This window comes from Mauremys reevesii, linkage group 21 (genome assembly GCF_016161935.1).
Source record: "Mauremys reevesii isolate NIE-2019 linkage group 21, ASM1616193v1, whole genome shotgun sequence".
NCBI lineage: Eukaryota > Metazoa > Chordata > Testudines > Geoemydidae > Mauremys > Mauremys reevesii.
The window spans coordinates 7,040,252-7,060,991 of NC_052643.1; the positions used below are offsets into that span (position 1 = coordinate 7,040,252).

The 20,740-nt window shown below is 46.0% G+C and overlaps 1 protein-coding gene across 12 annotated transcripts in view; it reads right to left on the reverse strand.

Annotated features, from left to right (window-relative positions):
• KAZN (kazrin, periplakin interacting protein) overlaps positions 1–20,740 on the reverse strand; it is a 725,211-nt gene that overhangs the window by 214,311 nt on the left and 490,160 nt on the right. Inside the window, exon 1 of one of the 12 annotated variants that reach the window (XM_039508731.1) lies at positions 9,975–10,300. The exons of the other annotated variants lie outside the window; for them this stretch is intronic. Coding sequence (XP_039364665.1) covers positions 9,975–10,002 — 28 coding nt within the window. The 5' untranslated portion in view covers positions 10,003–10,300. Of the gene's footprint in view, positions 1–9,974; positions 10,301–20,740 lie in introns of those variants that run through there. 12 annotated transcript variants of the gene reach the window in all.

Genomic DNA, 20,740 nt, shown 5'->3' on the forward strand with positions numbered 1-20,740 from the left:
CCTTAGTGGCCAGTGACAGAATCTAAAGCAAAACACTGGAATGAAACAGAAATGGCTGTAGCAATAGCAAAACCAGAACCATGTGAAGCTCAAAGGTTATAGTTCAGCAGAGTCCATAGGAACATTATTTCCAAGTTTGCTGCATCTGGGTTTGCTCTGCCTCAGTTTCAGTTTTGGATGAACCCAAAAAAGCAAAAGGAAGAATCCACCATGCCTACCTGGTTTTACACAAAATTATAAACCAATCCAGGTTCCCTCAAAAAAAGAGAGAACTTTTTTTGCTAACGTGGTATGAGTTACACATTTGTAACAAAATCCCCCGAACAGCTGATTTCTGCCTATTTTAGGTTTTTTCCACAGAGAACATTTTGCAGATAACTCAGGCCCTCTTCACCCAGTGGGCTCCATTTGGAAAGGAGTATAGATCAGAAAAAAAACTAGCTGAAAAGTTTGCATCTGGATCTGAACTTTCCCAAACAATGAGGATGTCTGGACTTGGGTTTTGATTCAGTCTGGTCTCTAGTACAACTGTATTTTCTATCCATCATCTACAGGCTTTTGTACAGATGCCCAGCACTAGAGCACGTGAGTGCAGTGGTCTTCCTACCAAACCATGTTACTCTCATTACATGACAACCTCCAGCATGGCATGAGTGGGCTGTTGACCTAGGCCAAGTTCTTCAAGTGGTTCTGTTTGCTTTAGTTATTAGGCACTCAACCTGAGTCACCTTGAAGTCAGCTGCACCTCAGTCCCTGTAAAAATCATGGAGTAGGTCCTCAAGGAATCAATTTTGAAACATTTGGAGGAGAGGAAGGTGATCAGGAACAGTCCACATGGATTCACCAAGGACAAGTCATGCCTGACTAACCTGATTGCCTTCTATGATGAGATAACTGGCTCCTTGAATATGGGGAAAGTGGTGGACATGATATATTTTGACTTTAGCAAACCTTTGGATACGGTCTCCCACAGTATTCTTGCCAGCAAGTTAAAAAAGTATGGATTTAATGAATGGACTATAAGATGGACAGGAAGCTGGCTACTTCGTCAGGCTCAATGGGTAGTGATCAACAGCTTGATGTCTAGTTCGCAGCTGGTATCAAGCGGAGTGCCCCAGGGGCTGGTACTGGGGCTGGTTTTGTTCAACATCTTAATTAATGATCTGGACGATAGGATGGATTCCACCCTCAGCAAGTTCGTGGATGACACTAAGCTGAGGGGAAGAAGTAGATATGCTGGAGGGTAGAGATAGGGTCCAGAGTGACCTAGACAAATTGGAGGATTGGGCCAAAAGAATCTGATGAGGTTCAACAAGGACAAGTGCAGAGTCCTGGCACTCCGGCGGTTTTCCTTTTTTTTTCTCCCCCCCCCCTTCCGTTCCCCCCATGTCCCGATATTTCATCTTTGTCATCTGGTCACCTTAGATGACAGAACAAGGAGCAATGGTCTCAAGTTGCAGTCGGGGAGGTCTAGGTTGGATATTAGGAAAAACTATTTCACTAGGAGGGTGGTGAAGCACTGGAATGAATTACCTAGGGAGGTGGTGGAATCTCCATCCTTAGAGGTTTTTACCTGGCTGGGATGATTTAGTTGGGGTTGGTCCTGCTTTGAGCAGGGGGTTGGGCTAGATGACTCCTGAGGTCTCTTCCAATCGTCTATGATTCTAAAGGGGCCAAAATCATCAGAGGGCAGGTGCTCTGCACATTCTGAAAATCAGAGGACATCTATGAGATGTTTCAACTTGGGCACTCAAAACTCACTAGTTGCTTTTGAAAACCTTGACCCCAGTGCATATAAATAAATATCATGGATGCAGTACAGTGCCTGGTTTGCCTATCCTTTCAGCCTTCCACTGCCAGAGGCATCTCTCAACTATACCGCCCACCCGCCCCAGAGTGAATTTTAAGGAGAACAAAGCTGCTACCTCTGATGCCATCTCACACTGCAATCTGCATTTCTACTTCAATAAAATTAACACACCAAAAGCAGCTCCAGGAGGACAGGTAACATCGAAGTATGTGCTCACTTACATGGAACCAACAAAGTGGAAGTGATACTGCTGAAAATTCTATAAAACAAACCCATCTATTGTTTGCTTTTTACATCATGTCTCAGCAGCACCCTAACGAGAGAACATCTGTTAAAAAGAGAGAGAAAGCCCAGAATGTGTTCTTGTTAGGACAGAAATGTTTTGGTTTGACTACAAAGATTAAAAGCAGTTACTTGCCCATTAAAAAAAAACAACCCTAACCAATTACCCTTTGAGGTTGTAGAGAGATCACACACAGAGAGGATGTGATTTGGAGGCAGATGTGAATTGCATCTCCCTAAGCCAGTGGTTCTCAAGCTTTCTGGGCACAAGATCCATTTGTAAATGTTTACGGCCTGTTGGGACCTAATAAATAAATAGTCTTGGGGGGAGCGCCTGGGGTCCTGCTCCCTGGGGGGGTTGTGTCCTGCCCAGCACTCACCCAACAGTGACAGCTCCAGCAACTCCTGTGCTGTGGGGCTGGCTAGGCTTGGCTCTCAGCTCTGGGGGTTGCAAGCCACCTCTGGGGGTTGCAGCACTGCTCAGGTTTGGCCCCGCCCCCCTGACTGGACCAAATTTGTGAGAGTGGAGTTGTGACTCGGCACCTGAGGTTGCAGTGCCACTCACTCAGATTTGGCCTAACCAGATTCCTGTCAAACCTGAGTGGCGCTGGGACTCCAGAGATTGCAGTGCCTGGAGCAGGGAGGTGAGACCAGCAAGCCTTGTGGGACAGGAGCCACAGTGGCTGCCACGTGATCCTTTAAAACATTCCAGCAACCCGATTTTGGGTCCCAACCCATGGGCTGAGAAACCCTGCTCTATGCCACTTGCCCATGGGTAAAAGATGCTTGCACAGTGGCATCCCTAGTGGTTCTGCCAGGAGAAGGAAGCCCTAAAGTGGCATCATGAGTCCACAGGAACCCCCTATTTGCACCTTCGGGAACCCTGGCCTTAACCCCAAACTGACCAGCACTGTTCATTTTGGAAGATGTTGTCTGGCATAGCGGGGACTGGAGACAACGTGCGTCCTAGGGAGTTACTGCCACTGTTAGGTTCCGCGCCAGCTGAAGCCAGCGCAGACCCTAAAAATCAAACTAATACAATGGTCACTGCTAAAAATCAATCAATCAATCAACATTTAACACAGCAAACTACCTGAAACCCTGAAGATATTTCCTATTCCAAGTGCAGAGAAATACTGCAGTATCTCAGATGGTCACTACCGGTGAAGTCTGACCACAGTACACATGACGTGTATGTGTGCATGATGTGCAATCGTTGCACACACACACACACACACACACACACCCCCCAAGGCTAGGGTGGCCAGGCAGCAAATGTGAAAAATCAGGATGGGGGTGGGGGGGTAATAGGTGCCTATATAAAAAAAAGACCCACAAATCGGGACTGCCCCTATAAAATTGGGACATCTGGTCACCCTAAACGAGGCCCAACCAGAACTACAAATCAAAAGCCATCCACCTCCATGAATCCCAGGGGCAAAGGGTGTAGGGGAGGTGGGGGGCAGGGAATATCACATTCAGATCCCTAGTTCCAAGCTTACTTCCAGGGTTGTAGCTCCATTGTGGATCCAAACCTGGACGGGGCAGGCAGCTTCTTTAAAAACCCAACCTAAATTCATATGCACCTTTTGCAAACGGCCACTCTATACAGTGGGCCAAACCAAACCCCCTGGATCTGAACATCCCTGAAACCTGGATCCAGATTTGAATTTTGCAGCCTCTCTTCTTAACGCCCCCCGCCCCTTCCCCCAGCTTGATTTTCTCACCACGTCTCAAATTCTTCCCTGGCTCCTTAGCACTACTGACAAAACACTTATTGGTGGGGGCAAAGGACAGCAGCATCCCGCACAGCTTTTCTTCCCGAAGATCTTAATAATGCAAACCTCCTGGAGCAACTTGGTACGCTAATTAAATCCATTTCTTGCAATCACTGCAAACTGGAGTGTGACTTACCTGAAAGCCTGTAATTTGCAGACATGAAGGGGAATGGGATATGGTGGTGCTCAAACATTACCAGCAACGAGGTTTAGAATATTGATTACAAGCTCAAAAATGTAGACACCCTGTGTGAGCTTTAAACCTCTGAACCCAATCAAAATCAATATTTTCCTCTTTAAAAAAAAAAAAAGCCTGGGAGAAAAGTACATTTAATATGGATTCAGTGTTATTCGGCGTTTTACATTATTCATTGGATCCCATCCTATGTCATGCTGCAGTGAATATATTATCATAAGTGATGATAGAGAAATTACTGCTCTCCTAAGAAATATATAATAAAGCAACTGCCTTGTGTACTAATGGTGCACTAAATTGCTACTCTCCAATTAGCAGCATGCAATTAAGCCTGGGTGCTCTGAGCTTGTGTCTACATGTAGATTTACTCCAGTAAAACTGAGAACAACAAACAATGTTGCAGCTACAGGTCAGTCTTCACTGGCTCGAGGTCTAACTTGAGCGTTGCCCCCAACCCGACGCTTGTGCATGCACAAAAATCTCTAGTTTGAGTTAGATGGTGCTTTAAACTCAAGTGAGTTGCCCCATCTGGGGAGTCTGGTTTGAAGCTCGGGGGCTGCAGTGCTGATGCTGGAGCTAGTCAAGCAAACTCCGTGCTGCTGACTGTGCAGTAATCCAACCCCTCTCTGCAGCTCGAGGGCGGGTTTGCAGTGTGTTCGCTCTCACTCAAGCCAGGCTGACTCTCAAGAGGAGTTAACTGGTGGGTAGATAACTCGCGATCAAACCACAGTGTAGATAAAACCCTCTATGGCAAAGGCCAAAGACCTCTAGAAACTTTCCTTTGTTATTTAATCTTTGCAATTCTCCCATCAGCCAGGAACAGATTGCAAAAGTCTTGACTCCCAGTTACTCTTTTCCTCCAGAGCCAGGAATAGACCCTGGGAATTCCCGTATTCTAACCACAAGGTGACATTCCCACAGAGCCAGAACAGAATCCTAGCGTCTATGGCCACTCTAACCACTAACCCACAGTACATCTCACCGATTACGCAGCATTGCTCCGAAGGCTAAGCACCTTTCACCACTGCAAGTAGCTGACCACTCCTGTTTTGTTTCAGTCCGGCGGTCAAAGTCCAACGGTTTTTGTCTCCTCTCCCAAGCTGCTCAGATATACGCAATGTGACTCTCCCCGCTCAGATTTAATAATGCACAATAAATCTTCAAGGGAAAAGTGGAAAAAAAATCAAAGTGCTGTTTTGTTGCTCTGTCAGTTTTGCCTCCCTCTCTCACTGTTGGCTCGTTCTCAGTCCTACAAGCATGCCTGGAGCCCAATCTCCCCCACACACGCACAGATCTCTTTCACAGAGAGGTCATGGCCAAGTGGTTTTGTTTTCAGGGCTACCTTCAGCTCTGCTCATTCTGTGCTGGGGGCGGCTCGAGCTTCAGCAGCTCCAAATCGATGCTCTGCCGTCAGACTCCACCCCATCCTGTGGGAGGACTCCAGGGTTCCGATGAAAGGAGCCAGCCGGTTAGGTGGAGAGCGGAGGACCACGCTGCTGAAATACAGCCCCCTTCAAGGCAGAAGGCAGTTGCACAGCATGTTACACGATAATGGATTTGGAGAAGCAAAGGGGCTGGCGAAATTTTGTCTAAGGACATTTTCCTTCCTCTTTGCTTCCCCTTCCTACATTCCCAAGGCCTGATCCCTCAGCGCTCAGAGAGCCGACAGGACTGTAGTATTCAAGGACTCATCTGAAAGAAGCCCTCCCTCTGCTCCCACGGCGAATGACCATTTATGGAACACAATTTACTTGGGAAATCTGGGTTCAAGTCCCTGCTCTGCTACAGGCTTCCTTGGGCACATAACTTAGCCTCCCTCTGTGCCTCAGTTCGCAGTCTTCCCTAACCATTATCCCTCCTCTCTTGCTGAGTAGAGACATTTGTTTGCTGTACGATAGGAATTGCTACACAGAAGGAGATCAGTGGTCCCTCTAGTCCAATATACTGACATCAGCCAGTCCCAGATCCTTCAGAGGAAGGTGTAAAAAGCCAAGTGGTAGCAGTTATGGGAAAACCTACCACCATGGAAAGCTTCTTCGGACTTCCAGAAGATGGTTAAAGCCCTGAACCGTGAGTTTATAGCCCTTCCAAAACTCTTGGCTATTTTTTTTAAACATACACTATTAGAACTAGGCTATTCTGATTAATCCTAAATGCCTAATGCCTTTTTTCAATCCTGCTAGGCTCTTGGCCTCAGTGATATCTTGTGGCAGTGAGTTCCGAAGGGAAGAGAGACACTGGGTAAAGCAACAGGTTGTTCCTGGATGGATGAGAGTCAGAGCAGCAAGCAGTGACCTCTTCTTCAGGGGAAATTGCTCATGTGGCTTCCAGGGTGGGGGCAATGAGAGCCCTGAAAGGAGTTGTCAAGAAAAAACAACAACACTGAGGCGGGGAAACACACTAAGAAGGGTTAGTAAAAATATTTTAAATGAAAAATGTGCTGCCAATTGTAAAACACACGACACCAATTTCCATCCTCAATTACATGCATGATTTTAATCGCACTGAAGGTGTGTAACTGAGAGCAGGTTTTGGGACACTCTCTTTATAAACCAGATGCTATTGTATTGTATTTTTGTTTGCTTTTTAAAGCCACGCTTTAGCTTTCACAGATAGGTTCCATTAGAATTTCTTATTGGATCATCTTCATTAACTACTCCATTCCCACCACAATTTCGATGCATATTGGAGAATCTGGTATGGAAAAGCTGCCTATAAAATATCTACCCCTTGCAGTGTCAAAATGGGCACATGCACTGTCACACTTATCAGTATGAATGGAATTTACCCGTAACGGCAGTTTGTCTCACTGAAAACTGGTTACATTCCAAAAGCCCCGTTCTGCATCCCTAGCTTCAACTGGACTACTCACATTAGTAAAGCTTTATTAGGCACATTTAGAGTACAGACGGATTGAAAGCATCTAATTCCCATCCAGATCTGGATTTGAGATAACCCAAATTTGAGGGTGTGGAAGAGAATTCCAGGGGCTTGGTACAACCCACAATGCAGTTTGGAGCCACTTGCAACATTCAGATTTGGATTTGGGAACAGATTTCAGACACTCACAACATTTTAAGTGTGTTTGGATTCTCTCATCTATGTCCAGTTCAGCAAAGCACTTAAGCTTGTGCTGATCTTTAGATCCCGTTAAAGTCAATGGGACTTACGCACATGCTTAATATCAAGCCGTGAATCCATATTTTGTTTTATTCGTTGATTTTAAATGCTATAAAGAGTGAAGTGTTGTTATTAGCAAAAGAATGATGGATTCAAACACAAAGAGCGGTGGAATCTGCCAGCATTTCTCAGAACCTGCTTCTTTGGTCCATTTAAAAAAATGGAAGTCAGTCCTAATAAAGTAGATTGATCATAAAAATCTGCTGCCTCTTTGGAACAGACTTAAGCTAAATGGAGCCAACCACCTAGACAGACAGAATAAACTTTTAATCACCAATTAGAACATGTTTTACTGAAAGATACAAATGTTCTGATGGCTAATTAATAGAGGCAGTGCAGGCTAACACGATTTGGAGACGTGCATTGGCTAGGATGATGGCAATCAGAACCAATGCTGCAGGGGTTTAGTGGATTGCCTGCAGGAATCAAAGAAGAAATAAACGGTGGCTGAAATGACACAGCCTTACATAAATGACTAAGTAAGTTCTGGGCTTCTTCTATCTTCCTCCAAAGCATCATATGTGAGCCAATGCTGGAGGCAGGATATCAGACCTGACAGACCAGTGGTCTGATCTGGTATGACAGGAAGCAGGATGCCAGAACTGATGGGTCGATGACCTGATGTGCTATGAAATAGCCTATGCTCCTGCTGTGTGTTGCAGATATTAAGTGTAATACTCATAAATCAATTGAAAGTGATTAATCATTTACAAGAAGAAAGGGGAGAAAATGAAGGTCTGATTAGCTCATGATACTCCAACAGAACTCTTCCCCGGAGAAACCTTTGTGGTTGGAAAGCGCCTTTTCAAAGCCTATTAATTCTGTTTTTTAAAAAGAAGAGGCAACCTGAATGATTAAAAGGAAAAGTTAATGGCTCATGCTAACAGCTTTTTCAAATGACTGTTTGTAACAAACACAGCGTGTTGGTTCTGTTCAGTACATTAAGGAACAATCAAACATGCAAAGAAACCTTCCCCACTGTAAGGTGAGAGCTGAGAAAAATCTTGATTCCTGAGCTCTCTCAGTTACCACTAGAGTTAAAGAGTCGAGAGCGTTCACTATCCTGCAGGATTGAGGCCTCATTTGGTAAATCAAGATAAAAAACAATGTTATCTCTTGGACAGGGGTGAGAAGGCCAGAGTGATCAGTGAATTCTCTGGGAGGGAGTGTTATCTAGTGGTGAGACCAGGGAACTGGGATTAAGAACACAAATTGGTCAATGACTGACTCGCTGTATAGCCTTGACAAATCCCATCTCCTCTCACTGCCTCAGGTTTCCTCTTCAGTAAAATGAAGAGCATAGGAACTGCCAGATTGGATCAGAACCAAGGTCCGTCTAGCCCAGTATCCGGTCTCAGAGTGGCCAGCACTAGCTGCTTCAGAGGGAGATGTCAGAACCCTGCCCTAGCAGAAATGACTCCCACATCAGGTCTCATCCTCCTGAGCAATAACAGTGAGAGACTGGCTTAAACCCTACAGCCTAAGGGCTTTACCTACCTCACAGAGGTGCCAAGCACTTAAATACATTAGCCCTTCATTCTCCTCTCCTTTTCAGTGGGGTTACTCCCAATGTCCACCAGTGAAAACAACCTGGTGTAAAACTATTATGAGAGGAGAACGAGGCCCAAGACGCTGAGCCAGAAGGTAGCTAAGGCCCAGTTTACACTTAAAAGTTCGGTCGCCATAGCGACAGTGCCGAGGTGTGAAAGATTCACACCCCTGAGCGCTGTAGCTATGCCATCCTAACCTGGGTGAGGACAGGGCTAGCTACTGCCACTCAGAGAGGTGGATTACCTAGTGATGGGAAAACCCTTTCCATTGCTTCGCTGTAGGAAACCCCTACACTGCAGTGCTACAGTGGCATAGCTGCAGGCCGTACACATGGACTAGAGAACTGAATTATCGCTATGAGGCCCGATCAGCTAAGTGAGTGGCCTTTTAGTTGCCACATTTACACACACATCCCGAAAAAATAGGAAATACACTGGCACTTTCTTGGCCCAGTTCAGCAGGGTTTAGTGACGTGACCTGCCCCGTCAAGCTGGGTTATAAAAAAATTACAGACTAATGACTACATAACTTAAAGAGAAGCCTCTGAGGATATAAATCCTAATATTATCCATTTGACATATGCCATGGCACTAATCCGTCCCCTTGCAGTGAAATAAATATTAAATAGACCATCATTTGGTGACTGATTGAAAAAAAAAATCAACTTCTCAGCAGACTAGCTTTCACAGATGCATTTTAAAAACATTTCTTCTCTTTCCCCCACCCTATTCCATTTTTCCCGCCCAGCTGCCACACTTCTGGGGCAATTTTTTTTGATCATCTCAGGCCAATAGTACAATCTGCTTTAACAAACTTGCAGGGCTGCTTAGGTTAGCGACACCTACCTCCTTCCCCCACCTCCTGGCTCAGTGACCAGGGCAAATAACAAAGCTGAGCCTTGCGTTGGTGTAATTTGCTATGTCAGCGTCAACAGGACGGCAACCTCAGGAGCAGTTTATTGCTCAGACAAAATTATTCTTTACCACCTTTACAGGCATTTAGGATCATTGGCTAAATCTATTCTGCTTAGTCCATGTTGAGAAGAGAGGGAATTACAAAAGGCCATTTATTTACACATAACCACAGTTCGCCTGGCTAGACACAGATCAGTTCGGTCCTCTAGGATTTGACCGACTGAAGTGCTGTATAGTAGGGTCCTGTAACTGAGTTCACTCACCGCTAGGCACCTCCTGGTGACCGGGCATGGGGGTCGCAGCTCTTGCACTGGGCGGGGCGCCCGGCTGCTTCAACGCAGTGGTGGTTTCTCCATCAATAATTCAGCCCTCCGGCTGGGTCACCATCTTACAGTCCATCCCTGCTGGGGTCCCAGTCGTTCAAACGACAAGTCCCCAAAACATCCAACAAAAAGAAAAATCCGTCCCCCACTCTGGGGCTTTTCCTCAGCCATCCTCAGCTCAGCCTGTAGCCCCCCTGCTGGGCCCAATAGCCTGTGCAGTGGGTTTATACCTCCCCATTCCTGAGAGCTGGTAGGGGAATCCAGTCCCGCCCTCAAGTCTGAGCACTGCTTCAGGATCCTGGGCTGAACAGCGAGGTCTGCTCCTTTACCTGTGCTGCAGCTTTCTCTGGGCCACTTCCTACCCAGCCTCTCAAGTGCTCCCCTGCTTCTCTCGTGTCTTCCCCGCTTAATCAGGGTCTCCCCCAGGCCTCCCTGCCTGGGCAGCTTTCCTTAGCTTCTTGCCTAGCTCGTCCTCCACCCCTTTCCCAGCTGGAGTTTATCACCTCTTAATCCTGGCTCCATTCCCACTAGTGCAGCCTCCTTCTGCTCATTATGGGGAATTATTTGATTCCCTCCAGGTGGGGGTCATTCTGTAATCAGGTTGGGTTAGCCACAGGGTATGGCACAGGGAGTATAGAGACTGTTTCTTACTTCTAAAATAAAGGATTAATGTAGTGGCAAGTTACAGCCAGGCAGCAGAAAAGCTGCTACAAATTCTGACGTTTAAAGGGGTACTGTCAACTTAAAGACCATACTTCTGTCTAGCTTTTTAACTACTCGTTGTTGCAAGTGACCACTAATGTTACTAAGAGATCAGAGCAGAAAATATATTTCAATGTATTTATTTTGTGCCCTGGCAGCACTTTGCAGATAGGCTGCTTTAAAAAAAATACTCCAGCCTATAACTGCACAGCCCCCATTACATCTCAGCATCCCAGCACGGGTCAATTCCACCATTTCCCACATATGGAGAGTTTATGTCCTGATCCTGCAACCACTTAATCACACACTTAATTTTACTCAGCCAAACAGTCCAGATTACTCCAGGGCATAAAGTTACTCACGTGCTTAAGTGTTTGCCTTAAGTCTCCTTCCATTTGTTTGTGGGTCTTTCCTACAGCAACATGCCACATTGATGTCAATGGGATTTAGGTGCCTGGGTGCTTTTGCAAATCCCACTAAAGGCCTATGGGCATCTTTAGGCACTTAAATACCTTTAAAACTGGCCATAAGTGCTGTAGAAGTGTAAGTCCCATTTTCAAAAATGACCTAGCCAAAATTTCATTGCAAGTCACACCAAGGTGCCATGGGGACAGAATTTTAAAGGTATGTAGGTGCCTAAAGATGGAGATAGGCACCTACTATATCAAAGCATCTAGGAGCCCCAGTCGTCAATCAGGACCCCACTGTGCTAGATGTTGTACAAAAGAAAGAACCAAAGAAGAGTTCCTGCCCCAGAGATCAATGGGATATTAAAAAGCACCGACGCAGGTCCCATTGATGTCAACCTTGTACAACCTTATTTTCTAGCATACTAATACAATTAACTTTTCCAGCAGACACCTGTTGTAATCTTTAGTTCCCTTCAATCCTTCAAATAACCATACATGAGCTTACATTTCCCTCTGCCACGCACTATCAGAAGCTTTTGACCTGAATTGCAAATTCCAAAACTTGCAAAAAGTATTAAATTCTAGTGGAAGGTTTACACAGCCTAGAAATTTCATTTCTCTCTGTTTGCTGTCAGCTTTTTCAGAGCAGCTCAGATGTACTAGTTTTCATGACAACACATAGAATCTTTAAAAAAAAATCCTACCAAAATTGTTTTATGCAGAAGGATTACAGAAAAAGAATGAACACTTCTTTCTGTGTTTCACAGCCTGTGCTGAAGCGTTGTTAAAGTCCTTACAAATATTGTAAATAGGTGCTTTCTTTGCAGTGCTGTACTTTCTGTATATCTGCATTGTCCTTACATCACATGTACAAATAGTCCATTGATAAGGATCTGGAAGGCTCCCACGGCAAGGATTTACAAACTATAAACGGAAAATCCTCACCTGTCATCAAATTGCAGCCACATGTGGGGCAGAGCATGGCAACTGTCTGATAATACACAGAAACACTACATAACAGTCCTGGCCAGTAAATGAAGAAAATCCTATCTTACTGAAATGTTAAAGAGCTATAAAGATATAATAATAATAATAATAGGTATTTAGGAAGTTTTAACAGGTTTACAAATCATTGCTATGTAAAATCAGAAACAAAATGATAATCATTACAACAAAGATTTTATTTTTTGGTCTTATTTCTACCTTATTTATTATTATAAACTAGAAAGGGAATTTAGACAGACCGTAATTAACAGAGCTGGGAGAATACTGCCCAAACATCTTCTGTGCATATCCACTTGAATGTGGAACAGTGAGGTTTACTGGTTTCAGGTGAATTCTAATCAGGGATAGTGAAAAGGTCTGGCAAAAGTCAACACATACCTTGCTAGGTTCCATCATTATAATGAAATATAAAGCCTGGCACAAAGGTTTCAGGTTTTGTTGCAAAAGTCTGAGCTTAACCAGTGACAAAGGGTCAATTTAGTGGGTGGCCTTGAAGGGAACCTGAAAGCAGAATCAGACTTTGAATTGCCTGTGCTAAGTGGCTAAAGAAAGCTATGTGCTTGAAGGAGATACGCTTAGTGGCTGGGGCAGAACAGAAATGACTGTCCAGAGTAAGCTCATGCAAGCACCTAAGTCAGTCACGGTGCTGAAGTAAAGGCAAATGCTGCTAAAGTCACAAATTTGGAGGAAGCGGTGAAAAAAAGGAGCAGCTTTTTGCAGCAACGCTTGAAACAGTAAAAGAACTCGGTTGGTCCCTTTTCGGATGGAAAAAACAGAATACGTTAGTTTGCAACAATAAGACAAACAGCACAGCCAGTCTGCACAGAGAACTGCGCCAAAGGGCTTCTGCTGAATCAGTGATGCAGGAATTTGGAGCAACATACATGCAGGCTGCATGCACAAACAACATCTGAATCAACACGCAGTGCTGTAGCCATGTCGGACCCAGGATATTAGAGAGACAAGATGGGTGAGGTAATATCTTTTATTGGACCAACTTCTGTTGGTGAGAGAGACAAGCTTTCAAGCTACATAGAGCTGTTCGTCAGGTCTGGGAACGGTACAAAGAGTGTCACAGCTAAACACAAGATCCAAGAGATAGTTTAGCATAAGTAGTTAGCATATATAGGGGTGGCGGGTTTGTATAATTTTTGGTGGTGCCCAGAATGGGTCCAAGTCCCGCCCCCCCTACCTACCTCGTAAGCCAATTTTTTTTTAAAAAATAATGTACAGATGGACTGGAAACAGTAGGTGTTCCCTATACTGCACAATGTGGAGGTGGAGGTGGAATGAGGGCTCCGGCTGGGGGTGCAGGCTCTGGGGTGGGGCTGGGGATGAGGGGTTTGGGGGTGGGGCAGGGGCTCAGGGCTAGGGCAGAAGGTTGGGGTGCAGGGGTGAGGGGTGTGAGGTGGGGCCAGGGATGAAGGGTTCACGGTGCAGAAGGGAGCTCAGGGTCGAGCAGAGGGTTGGAGTGCGGGAGGGTGAGGGCTCTGTCTGGGGGTGCAGACTCTGGAGTGGGGTGGGCGGGGACGGAGATGAGGAGTTTGGGGTGCCAGGCCCTGAATATTCCTGGAGCCTGGGCACCACAGGCTAGAGTGACCAGATGTCCTGATTTTATAGAGAAAGTCCCGATATTTGGGGCTTTTTCTTTTATAGGCGCCTCTTACCCCCCACCCCCGTCCTGATTTTTCACACTTGCTGTCTGGTCACTCTACCAAAGGCCCATACAACTCACCGCCCCTGAGCACATATTCTAAGCCAACGGGACAAATTCAAGGTGAAGTGGCCCATTATTACTCCATTGTCCTAGGACAAAAGGGGGGATTATTAGATCACAGACTGTAATAAGCCATAAATGCGGTGTCTTTATTAAGAGTGTGATTTTTACAGTCTAGCAACGTTATGAAAGTTAATCTCCAAGGCTAGGAGTCAAGTGTCTGCATTTCTAATGGAAAACCCGGCAGAAAAGGGACCCTATTGGCTCTGGTCAGCACCATCGACTGGGCCATTAAAAGTCTGGTTGGTGATGTTGCAGGTCTAAGACAGGCTAGTCCCTACCTGTCCTGGCTGGCACCGCGCTGCGCCCCAGAAGCAGCCAGCAGGTCCGGCTCCTAGGCAGGGGAGCCACAGGGCTCCGCGCACTGCCTCCACCCCAAGCACCAGCTCTGCACTCCCATTGGCCAGGAACTGGCCAATGGGCACTGGGGGGGCGGTGCCTGCAGGTGAGAGTGACGTGTAGAGTCTCCTAGCCCCCCCCACCTAGGACCCAGATCTGATGGCTGCTTCCAGGGTGTGTGCAATGCGGTGCCAGGACAGACAGGCAGCCTGTTTTAGCCCCCTGCCATGGCACCGCTGACTGGGAGCTGCCCAAGGTAAGCCCACACCCCAACCCCAAGCCCCAACCCCCTACCCCAGCCCTGAGCCCCCCCACAAACCCAGACCCCTGTATGAGCTCATTCGAGAGCATAGGGATTGTCTGGTTTCACCCACACCGTTGTTACTGGGGAATTTAGTGCACTGGATGAGGTACACCACATTTTGTGATAGACATGTGTAGGACTCATGGATCTTGACAGGTGTGTTGTGGTCGGTGTGGCTCATTGTAGCAGTGGAGATATGTCTGCAGGTTTTGGATCTGTTGTTCTGGCAGGCCTAGTGCCGCTTTGAGTTGGTAGGCCCTGGTCTATGGGGACTTGGGGAGCTTGTTTTTTATGACAAGCTTAGAGAGGTTGGGGGGTTGTTTGAAGGCCAGAAGAGAGGTTTCAGGAAAGAGTTCTTTCAGGATGGGGTCACATTGAGTATGGTTTGTAGTTGTTTGATGATGCCCTGTATAGTTTCCAGTGTCTTTCTTCTCTATACATTTGATTTCTAAATGAAAATAATAGCTACATATTAAGGAAATGTAATTGGGTTTGAGTCTGCAGGACCAGCTATGAAGGTACAGAGCTAGATTCCTGACTCACCCTGGTAGCCAAAGCAGGGTCTGATTAGCATCATTTGGGAACAAAAAGGACCAACAGTCTCCCTGTTGCAAGAAGGAAGAGCTGGAGGGTTCTGTAGGGAGAAATCCTAATTCGACCACCCCAGGACAAAGAGTGGGGGCTAAGGCTTATGTTTGTACACACAATCCTGTCCTAGGAATGAGATACTTTTAATAAATAGAGGCAAACCATCCTAAGTGGAGTTGTTTGAGGGCTGGAGGAGAGTTGGGGGTGAATTTGGACAATATCCGTTGTGTGTCTCCTCTGTCATGACTCAGGTGGAGGCACCCACCGCCTGCTTACTGGGTGGAACTAAAATACGGTCTCAATTCACACAACACTGGTGATACAATGAAGCGGCAGAATCGGCCAAATACAGGGGTAAAATGGGTAGGACAATTTCTGGACCTGAGCTTGGCAGAAGACCAGTGATGGGTGAACCTTGGAACGTTAGATTCCGTTAAACACACAAACATTCTGATGCTTATTTGAACTTTACCTGATCCAGCATGAGCAGCACAAATGGGCAGGGAATGTCTAATCCCCAAATGAGCTGGGACTACCACGAGGGCAACAACATTTTAAAACAAAGGCTAGAAGCCTGGATCTTGTCCTCATTACATAGAAGATGTGGTGGCTGTGAAATACCTGCTGGGGCTTGAAACAAACTAAATCTGAGCTCGGTGTAGCTCGAAAGCTTGTCTCTTTCACCAACAGAAGTTGGTCCAACACAAGATATTACGTCGCCTGCCTTGTCTCTCTCTGAAACAAAACAAAGTCAGCGGAAGTGCCCTTGGAATCTAAAACATCTGATTCTTCCCATGGCCAAGACAATGCTGTAGATCAGAGGCACAATTTAAAACTCAGCAGTCTGGGTTTTCCCCACCCCTGAAGACACAGAGCGTTTAAAACTATTTCTGGAATTATTTCCACCTTTTCAGCATCCATCAGCGTGTCTGTCAAAGTGCCAGCACGTTAAGCAATATTGCACCCGATGCTGACTCCGTTTGCAGCCTGTCACACTGCCATTCCCTTCGTGGCTCTGCTTACTCCAGCACTAGCTTTGCAAATGCCCAGACAATATAAAAATGTTTCATTCGCCTGGCTTCTTGCTGTACTTACCATCCCCCTAACCCCAGCCAGTGATTTGTGTGTTTTAGGTCCCAGTTGTGCAGATTGCTACACAGAGTAAATGCCATTATGTCACACACTATGCTAAAGCCTTCTTTTTTTCTGGGGCTCTCTATTTACATGTTCCATGCCAATGGGCTTTTAATGATGTTCTAATGCAGTGGTCCCCAACGCAGTGCCCGCGGGCGCCATGGTGCCCACCGGGGCATCTATGTGTGCCCATGTACTGGCCGGCGGATGAGCATCTGCCAAAATGCTGCTGAAAAGCAGCGTCATCAAGAGGTCTTGCCGCTGAAATGCCACCGAAAAGCGGCGTCCCCAATAGGCGTCGCCACCTAAATGCCGCTGCGATGCCTCTTGACATTGCCGCTTCTTCATGGCATTTCGGTGGATGCTTGTCCGCCGGCCACAGTCCTCAGTGGCTCGTCGTCCGGCGCCCGCCACCCGGAAAAGGTTGGGGACCGCTGTTCTAATGGTTTCTTGTTAGCTGGGGGTGGGGGGAATGTTAACGAGGGGATTTCCACTGGCCTGGGATGAAGTCAGTGACCTACAGGAATAAGGTCTTTCTATCCATCTTCTCTCTGTGTGTTGAGGGTGGGTCTGGGGGTGAGGCAATGACAGTGCCGGAGCCCAGCAGACTGGTGACCCATTGCTCTACTGAGCTGTTGACAAAGAGCGTAATTACCATTGCTTAATGGCCCTAATAGACAAGGTCAGACCCTGCCATACTACTCATGGATGGATGGGGAATATTGGCCTAGCACATCTCTCTCTTCGATGTATTTTCTCTCAGATAATCATTAGTATTGCAAGCATGGAATCCCAAGCATTCCAAAACCACAGAAATCATGAAATTGGTTTCAACATCGTGACTTTAAAAAGGCAAGTTGGGTTCTTTTTATTTACTTTTTGGGTTTTGAACCATTAGGTTACATCCAGGTTACGTTTCTTGGCTTTTCTTCACCATCATGAGGGCCAGAACCTTTATTTTTAATCCCAAAATGAAAGCTGAGATTTTCACATATTCACATGACTCCAGGAGCTGGTGCTTTAAAAACTTCCTTAAATATTGTGAGAGTTGGCAACACTTTATAGGAATCAGATCTCAATGGTTGAGGGAACCCCCCCCCAAAAAAGCATTAAAGACTGCATGCAGTGGTCGCTAATGAAGAGTCAGCATTCATCCCTATGGTTAAAGCGTGTTGTTCTGGGATACTGCAGTTGAATGGCAAGCAATTGTGGGATCTCAGATAGCACAGTGTGGTTGGTTTTACAATACCGGCCGCAGTAGATCTATTTCACAAGCACGCACAAAGCAGTTTAAAAGCTTTGATAGCGGCAGTTCATGCCTGCCTGGAATTAAATAATGGACTAGATTACAAAGTTAATAAAAGTGACAGGCTTTTATTAATCTTAGCTCTTGCCATAATGCTCCGAGACAACAGGCACCAGTTTTGACAAAGTTATCATTGCTTCACACACAGCGAGCTGAGTGCTTAAAGAAAAAAAAAAAAAAGAAACCCCAAAAAACGGCAAACATAAACCTTCTGACACTACCATCAGCATCAGCAACATTTATGTAACATAGGAAAGCCAGGAGTTCCAGATCCAGGAAAGGACGAATGCCCCTTTCCCTCCCTCCATTCGGATATGGTGCTAACTGACAGCAAGGCCAGGATAGCACAGGCAAGGCGTGAGGTTAGTGACAGTGAGCATCAGATACTCCGAGGACAGTAGTTCTGTGTTAGTTATGGAGAAACGCCTGCGTGGCTGTTGATCATGGGAACGTCACGTGCCATCAGTACTATATGCAAGCAGAGTCCCGCCTGTTGTGCTCTGCAGAAGATCATAAAGGCAAAGAAACATGAGGAGAAAAAAGAGCCAAAATGTTTGTGCATGGCCGAAAAGGAAGCCATTAATTACTCACATGCACAGCTTGTCATAGCTGCATTCCCTTTAGGCCTCTGCTAAAATCGTCCCTTTGAAGAGTTGACATTAACCAGGTCCATTGCTCTTCCTTTTTTTCCCACGTGCATGGATTCAAACCAGCAATGTGAGTATGGTGCAATTGCACCAGAGGCCATCTACTCCTTTGGAAATATCCCCTGGCACTGAGCGAAACATTGGATAAAACACCAACACAGCAATTTTCAAAAGCTTGCCCCCGCCCCTCCCAACAGCTGCCAGGTGGCAAGAGAAAAGGCAACCATGGGTGGCTAGACATGTGATTCCTGCATCTTGGCAGGGGGTTAGAGTAGACGACCCTTGCGGTCCCTTCTTACCCTACGGTTCTAGGATTCTGATTTGGAGGTGTTTGGGGGTGGGGGTGAAATACCCCCTAGCAGGAGCCGTGCATTTTAAAATCCTCAAGGGCTCTAATTGCCACGCTAATAACAGGAGGTTTGATGCCGCATTGCAAATTTATAAGCAGTACAAGATAAGTTGCTCGGCATGTATCAAATGTGCCGTTGTGCTCACACCACGGTGCGCCACTTGAAGGATCTTAGTCACTTAGCTTTCTGATTGCAGAGCAGTTTCCCGACGCCATTCGGAAGTGAGAGAGATGGAAAAACAAACACTTAAACCTTTTTATTTTGAGCAAAACAGAATTTGTGATGAAAACAGGATCGCTCGCAAGCCCAACGTCACCTTTGGATGGCACAGTGAGAAGGAGCACGTTTGCTCCTGGGCGGCGAAGGTGCTGGGGAAACAACGGATGCAAAAGGCTTCAAGATTGGAAGCTCTCTGCGGCAGGCATATCTTTGCATTATACGTGTGTGCAGTGTTGCGCACGTTAGGGCTTCAGTTGGAGGCTTTTAGGAGCTACCTCAATAAATAACAACAACAATAATAATAATAATGGAAAGACAATTGATCCGAAATTGAAAGCGGCTTCTCACAGTGAAAAAATGAAGACATTCAAGCTGAAAAAGGAAAGGAAGACTGGTCCAGTGGTCCAGGGCTTTAGCCTGAGTCCAAAATACCCAGATTCAATTTTTGGCTCTGCGACAGACTCCTTATATGACCTTGGGCAAGTCACTTAATCTCTTTGTTCATCAGTTCCCTATCTGTAAAATGGGGATAATAGCAGTCCCCTACCTCACAGAGACATTGTGACGATAAATCTATTAAAGATTGTGGGGTGCTCAGATAGCACAGTAATGGAGGCCATATATGTACCGTAGACAGATGGAACAACTAGTATTATGCAATCTCTGTCTCATCTTAAGCAGGGTTATTTTTCATTGACAGGTGAAGTGAAGCAGAATATTCCCATTCTTTGTATGAAAATATGCTGTGAAACAAACCTAGAAAATGCAGAATGTTTTAGCACTGCGTTTCCTCAGACTATGAAATGCCAGAGAGCCATCAGCACACGCAGGAGGTTGCACCACAGAGAAACTTTATGTTTAGACACAATTCTGACCGAGCGAAAGAAACGTGGTCTTCGTGGTTACAGCATGTGACAGGGAGTCAGCCCCCACAGAGGCACAAACGCAACCAGAGTGAATTGAATTCTTTAGCTGAGTGAAAACTGGCGTAAAACTTGCTTGAGGAATTTGCTCAATTGTTCTGCTGCATAAAATGCTTTTCAAAGCTCTCCGGGAGGGCTTCAGCAGCTATTGAAAGTTACAGCACAGTTTGGAAAATCACCAACTCTCTTTTTATTTTAAAAAGGCCTGTTACTTTTGTGAAGGTTGCAACTATCCTTTACCGCATTACACATTTAGGCCCCGATCCTGCACTTGGGTCTCCATGGGCAGACGCCTGCGCTCAGGGGGAGCCTTATTGACTTCCACTGGGCCCCCAGACTCACTCTGCCGGCATGGATCCAGTTATTTTGTTGGTATTGCCATAGCACCTAGAGGCTCCAGCCAAGATCTGGGCCCCCTTGTGCTCGGCACCCTACACACAGTAAGAGGCAGCCCCCCTCCTGAAGAGCTTACAAACTAAACAGACAGGACAGAAAAAAAGGTGGGCGATGGAGAGATTAAGTGATTTGCCCTAGGTGACGCAGAAAATCTGTGGCAGAGAGAGGAATTTAGCCAAGTTCCCAGACCCTTAACCATAAAACCAATCCCCCTCACTGGATTCTGGTAATCTGGAAACTAGTCCAGAACCAAACAGAGACAGCTTGCTCAGGCCAAAAGCTGTAACACTGTTTCCTTTTTCAATAATGAGAAATAGCAGTGGGTAATAAAGCAACTTCTGGAATTATTAACTTTAGTTCCAGAAAAAACACAAACTCAGTGAAGGACGGTATCATATGTCTTGGCAATACCCCACCTGGATCCCTGACTGGGAAAAAATAAAAAGCTATGATGAATGCATTGGGTTTTATTCAGCTCCTGATTAAGTGCCAGTGCAGAGATATGATGTATGAAGAGTAGGGTGGATGCAGACATTTTAATCACTCAGACCAAGAGAGAGCTGCTGCTTAATGGAACTGTCGATCTTACTGACAGCCTACATCCGT